General features: G+C 43.7%; 1 protein-coding gene across 1 annotated transcript in view; it reads left to right on the forward strand.

Annotated features, from left to right (window-relative positions):
* Positions 1-485: 485 nt before the first annotated feature.
* The window catches only part of dysf (dysferlin, limb girdle muscular dystrophy 2B (autosomal recessive)), a 272,132-nt gene continuing 265,935 nt past the window's right edge, over positions 486-6,682 (forward strand). Inside the window, 1 exon segment of the mRNA XM_064931015.1 lies at positions 486-710. Within this exon segment, the coding sequence (XP_064787087.1) occupies positions 623-710 (88 nt within the window). The 5' untranslated portion in view covers positions 486-622.

The raw sequence follows: 6,682 nt of genomic DNA on the forward strand, positions 1-6,682 counted from the left end.
CATCCCAGCATGCACATTCTTTCCCTTCTGGTCCCCACACACTGTTGCCCTTTCAAAGAGAATGTATTGTTACAAAGTGTGTGTGTGTGTGTGTGTGCTCCCTAGTGACGCAGCGGTCTAAGGCACTGCATCTCAGTGCTAGAGGCGTCACTACACTGGTTCGATTCCAGGCTGTATCACAACCATAATAAATATAATTTATTTTTGTGTTTCCCTGTCTAAATATAATAATATAATAAATATAATCTATTTTCCATTATGAGGTGACCAACTTCAACATTGATGTGACTGCCTGTGTGTGTCTCTGCTCGATGCGTGACAGAGAGAGCATTTGGTCCTCTGGCCCTTTAAGAGACTGGCAGCTGGGGATTGGTGTGTGTGTGTGTGTGTGTGTGTGTCTTTCCATAAGTCAGCTGGTTGGTGTGTGTGTGTCAGAGGAGCAGTCCCATACCGTCTCAATCTCTCTCTCTCTCTGTGTCTCTCAGTGGACAGTAAGGATACCGCTTGGAATACTCTTCCTCTGTTTCTCTCTTACTTCCAGCAGGTTCTGTTCAGGAACGCAGCCAGGTGACGGTGTGTGTGTCGGGCCGGGCGGTCCAGGTCTACACAGTGTGTGTGTACAATGCTGCGAGTGTTTGTCCTGTGTGCTGAGAGGCTTCATACAGAAGACGATGACGTCAGTGATGCCTACTGCAGAGTCGTCTATGAAGGTAAGAGGGGTGTGTGTGTGTGTGTGGGGCACAGCAATGCAACAGGACTGACAGGAGGTGTGTGTGTGTGTGTGTGTGTGTGTGTGTGTGTGTGTGTGTGGGGCACAGCAATGCAACAGGACTGACAGGAGGTGTGTGTGTGTCCCTTGCATGCAGTAATGGTATAGGTTCTGGCTGCCAGAAGGGGACATTTTACCGGTAGGAATGTTTCATTTTTTTTCTCTTCCCTTGTTTCGCTTTCTCACTCCAGCTGTCTCTCCACCTCAATATCTCTCCCATGTTCTTCTGCCAGCAGCTGAAGTTATTATTGGATGTGCGCTGGTAATGAATGTGGCATAAGAGTGCTCTGGCGTTTGGTGCAGAGAGGGAGAGGAAGAGGGAGAGAGGGAGGGGGAGAGAGGGAGAGAGACGGACAGAGAGAGACAGACGGAGACAGACGGAGAGAGAGAGAGACAGAGGGAGACAGAGGGAGACAGAGGGAGACAGAGGGAGAGAGACTAGAAAAGGGTGTTTGGTGCAGAGGGAAGGTGCAGGGGGGGGTATTTTGATTTGGGGAAAACCTTTATCAGCACACTTAAAATAATCTAGGAAAAAAACAATGCCAAAGTACAAATAGAGAAAGGTTGAGAAAGAGAGAGAAACATAGAGGTTTCAGTTTGAGGGAGAGATTGAGAGAGAGAGAGAGAGAGAGAGAGAGGAAGACAGAGAGGGAGAGAAAGACAGAGAGGGAGAGAGAGAGACAGAGAGAAGGACAGAGAGGGAGAGAAAGACAGAGAGAGAGAGAGAGGGAGAGAGAGAGAGAGAGGAAGAGGAGTCAGGTTTCAGTTCGAGGGGGGTTGTCCTGCTGCAGCCATGGTGTTAGTCAGTACCAATACATCCTTATATCTCTGTCTTTCTCTCTCTCCCTTTCTCTCTCTCTCTCTGTCTCTCTCTCTCTCTCCCTTTCTCTGTCTTTCTCTCTCTCTCTGTCCTTCTCTCTCTCTGTCCTTCTCTCTGTCTCTCTCTCTCCCTCTCTGTCTTTCTCTCCCTCTCTGTCCTTCTCTCTGTCTCTCTCTCTCCCTCTCTGTCTTTCTCTCCCTCTCTGTCTTTCTCTCTCTCCCTCTCTGTCTTTCTCTCTCTCCCTCTGTCTTTCTCTCCCTCTGTCTTTCTCTCCCTCTCTGTCTTTCTCTCTCTCTCTCCCTTTATCTCTCTATCCCTATTCCCCCCCTCTCTCTCTCTCTCTCTCTCTCTCTCTCTCTCTCTCTCCCCCCCCTCTCTCTCTCTTCCCCCTTTCTCTTTCTGTCTCTCCCTCTGTCTCTAGTTAATTTTAGAAAGGCACTACCAGTAATGAACGTAGCTGCCCAGCATTTAGTGCAAGGTAGAGAGAGAGACAGATAGAGGGAGGCTGAAGATATCTGTGTATATATATACAATTGAAGTCAGAAGTTTACATACTTAGGTTGGAGTCATTAAAACTCCCTTTTCAACCACTCCACAAATTTCTTATTAACAAACTATAGTTTTGGCAAGTCGGTTAGGACATCTACTTTGTGCGTGACACAAGTAATTTTCCCCAAAATTGTTGACAGACAGATTATTTCACTTATAATTCACTGTATCACAATTCCAATGGGTCAAAAGTTTACATACACTAAGTTGACTGTGCCTTTAAACAGCTTGGAAAATTCCAGAAAATGATGTCATGTCTTTAGAAGCTTATGATAGGCTAATTGACATCATTGAGTCAATTGGAGGTGTACCTGTGGATGTATTTCAAGGCCGACCTTCAAACTCAGTGCCTCTTTGCTTGACATCGTGGGAAAATCCAAATAAATCAGCCCAGACATCAGAAAAAAAATTGTAGCCCTCCACAAGTCTGGTTCATCCTTGGGAGCAATTTCCCAACACCTGAAGGTTCCACGTTCATCTGTACAAACAATAGTACGCAAGTATAAACACCATGGGACCACGCAGCCGTCATAACGCTCAGGAAGGAGACGCGTTCTGTCTCCTAGAGATGAACGTACTTTGGTGTGAAAAGTGCAAATCAATCTCAGAACAACAGCAAAGGACAACCTGTGAGAGCCAGAAATCTTGCTTGTTTGTAGGTGACCAAATACTTATTTTCCACCATAATTTGCAAATAAATTCTTTAAAATTCCTACAATGTGATTTTCTGGATTTTTTTCCTCATTTTGTCTGTCATAGTTGAAGTGTACCAATGATGAAAATTACAGGCCTCTCATCTTTTTAAGTGGGAGAACTTGCACAGCTGGTGGCTGACGAAATACTTTCTTGCCGCACTGTATATATGTATGGTGAGAGAGGTAAAGATATACCGTGCCTTGCGAAAGTATTCGGCCCCCTTGAACTTTGCGACCTTTTGCCACATTTCAGGCTTCAAACACAAAGATATAAAACTGTATTTTTTTGTGAAGAATCAACAACAAGTGGGACGCAATCATGAAGTGGAACGACATTTATTGGATATTTCAAACTTTTTTAACAAATCAAAAAGTGAAAAATTGGGCGTGCAAAATTATTCAGCCCCTTTACTTTACTTTCAGTGCAGCAAAATAACGATGCATAGAGAGAGAGAGGTAAAGATGCATAGAGAGAGAGGGGTAAAGATGCATAGAGAGAGAGAGAGAGAGGGAGAGGTAAAGATGCATAGACGATAACACCACGGCATGCTGCAGCCAAACTGAAACCTCTTCCTCTCTCTCCCTTATTCTCTCCCTCAAACGGAAATCTCTCTCTCTCTTTCTCTTTCTCTTTCTCTTTCTCTCTCTCTCTCTCTCTCTCTGTCTCTCTCTCTCTGTGTCTCTCTCTCTGTCTCTCTCTCTGTCTCTCTCTCTGTCTCTCTCTCTCTGTCTCTCTCTCTCTCTATCTCTTCTCTCTTTCTCAACCTTTATCTCTCTATTTGTACTTTGACATTGTTATTTTTGTAGATAACCTGAAGTCTGCTGATGAAGGTTTCCTCCCAAATCTTTGACAATCTGGTAAAATGGTCAACTTTAATCTCCATGTGAATGATACTGTTACGTTTGCCCAGACTGCTGACCTGGCTGTGTCACAACTCCACTCTGATTGTATAGCAAAGCAGGAAGCTGATTTAAAACGCCTGAAGAGAAGCTTCACTTTGATAAAAAAGGTTGAATGAATAATCTGCTTTTTACTGAAAGACACAATCAGTTTTTTTTGTGTAGAAAAAAAGCCAACCTTCAAATCTTAGCTTCTTTTTATTTATTTATTTGATCTTTATTTAACCAGGTAGGCCAGTTGAGAACAAGTTCCCATTTACAATTGCGACCTGACCAAGATAAAGCAAAGCAGTTCGACACATACAACAACACAGAGTTACACATGGAGTAAAACAAACATACAGTCAATAATACAGTATAAACAAGTCTATATACGATGTGAGATAAGGCAGGTAAAGGCAAAAAAAGGCCATGGTGGCGAAGTAAATACAATATAGCAAGTAAAACACTGGAATGGTAGATTTGCAGTGGAAGAATGTAGAGATAGAAATAATGGGGTGCCAAGGAGAAAAATAAATAAATAAATAAATACAGTAGGGGGAGAGGTAGTTGTTTGGGCTAAATTATAGATGGGCTATGTACAGGTGCAGTAATATGTGAGCTGCTCTGACAGCTGGTGCTTAAAGCTAGTGAGGGAGAACCAGCTTCCAGAGTGCCTTCAGTATTTACATAAGTATTCAGACCCTTTGCTATGAGACTCAAATTGAGCTCAGATGCCTTCTGTTTCAATTGATCATCCTAGAGATGTTTCTACAACTTGATTGGAGTCCACCTGTGGTAAATTCAGTTGATTGGACATGATTAGAAAAGGCACACACCTGTCTATATAAGGTCCCACAGTTGACAGTGCATGTCAGAGCAAGAAACAAGCCATGAGGACGAAGGAATTGTCAGTAGAGCCCAGAGACAGGATTGTGTCGATGAACAGATCTGGGGACGGGCACCAAAATATTTCAGCAATATTGAAGGTCCCCAAGAACACAGTGGCCTCCATCACTCTTAAATGGAAGAAGTGTGGAACCACCAAGACTCTTCCGAGAGACGGCCGCCCGGCCAAACTGAGCAATCAGGGGAGAAGGGCCTTGGTCAGGGAGGTGACCAAGAACCGGATGGTCACTCTGACAGAGCTCCAGAGTTCCTCTGTGGAGATGGGAGAAACTTCCAGAAGGACAACCATCTCTGCACCACTCCACCAATCAGGCCTTTATGGCAGAGTGGCCAGATGGAGTCTGGTTTGCAGAAAAAACAGGTACAAACTGTTCCTCTCTTTAGAGACCTGAAGTCCCTCCAATAGACCAGTATAGGTTGAAAAGAGGTTCTGTGTTCCTCTCTTTAGAGACCTGAAGTCCCTCCAATAGACCAGTATAGGTTGAAGAGAGGTTCTGTGTTCCTCTCTTTAGGGACCTGAAGTCCCTCCAATAGACCAGTATAGGTTGAAGAGAGGTTCTGTGTTCCTCTCTTTAGAGACCTGAAGTCCCTCCAATAGACCAGTATAGGTTGAAGAGAGGTTCTGTGTTCCTCTCTTTAGAGACCTGGGCTGAAGTCCCTCCAATAGACCAGTATAGGTTGAAGAGAGGTTCTGTGTTCCTCTCTTTAGGGACCTGAAGTCCCTCCAATAGACCAGTATAGGTTGAAGAGAGATTCTGTGTTCCTCTCTTTAGGGACCTGAAGTCCCTCCAATAGACCAGTATAGGTTGAAGAGAGGTTCTGTGTTCCTCTCTTTAGGGACCTGGGCTGAAGTTCCTCCAATAGACCAGTATAGGTTGAAGAGAGGTTCTGTGTTCCTCTCTTTAGAGACCTGGGCTGAAGTCCCTCCAATAGACCAGTATAGGTTGAAGAGAGGTTCTGTGTTCCTCTCTTTAGAGACCTGGGCTGAAGTCCCTCCAATAGACCAGTATAGGTTGAAGAGAGGTTCTGTGTTCCTCTCTTTAGGGACCTGAAGTCCCTCCAATAGACCAGTATAGGTTGAAGGGAGGTTCTGGCTGTTGCAGAACCACCTGAGGAACGTAAAGGATTTAGATGGAAGGTCAATCGTATTGTAATTATTAATGACAAAGAGATCTCATACCCAAGAAGACACAAGGCTGTAATCGCTGCCAAAGGTGCTTCAACAAAGTACTGAGTACTTATGGAAATGTTTATTTTTTATTTGTATAAATTATAAATAAAAAATAAACCGTTTTTGCATTTTCATTATGGGGTATTGTGATGTCATTATGGGGTATTGCGATGCCATTATGGGGTATTGTGATGTCATTATGGGGTATTGTGATGTCATTATGGGGTATTGTGTGTAGATTGATGAGAGGAAAAACACTTGAATTAATTTCAGAATGAGTCTGTAAAGTAACACAATGTGGGAAAAGTCACAGGGATCCTTTGTGATGTAGATGTTTTTGAAACGTCACAACCATATCAAAATGAATATTTATCTGCTGGAACACGTTCTATTGGAGAACCATCTAATGAGGGAACAACGCAGTCTATCTTAAACATTCTGCTGGAACACGTTCTATTGGAGAACCATCTAATGAGGGAACAACGCAGTCTATCTTAAACATTCTGCTGGAACACGTTCTATTGGAGAACCATCTAATGAGGGAACAACGCAGTCTTTCTTAAACATTCTGCTGGAACACGTTCTATTGGAGAACCATCTAATGAGGGAACAACGCAGTCTATCTTAAACATTCTGCAGGAACACGTTCTATTGGAGAACCATCTAATGAGGGAACACGCAGTCCATCTTAAACATTCTGCTGGAACACATTCTATTGGAGAACCATCTAGTGAGGGAACACGCAGTCCATCTTAAACATTCTGCTGGAACACGTTCTATTGGAGAACCATCTAATGAGGGAACACGCAGTCCATCTTAAACATTCTGCTGGAACACGTTCTATTGGAGAACCATCTAATGAGGGAACACGCAGTCCATCTTAAACATTC

This window comes from Oncorhynchus masou, chromosome 23 (assembly GCF_036934945.1).
Source record: "Oncorhynchus masou masou isolate Uvic2021 chromosome 23, UVic_Omas_1.1, whole genome shotgun sequence".
Classification (NCBI taxonomy): Eukaryota; Metazoa; Chordata; class Actinopteri; order Salmoniformes; family Salmonidae; genus Oncorhynchus; species Oncorhynchus masou.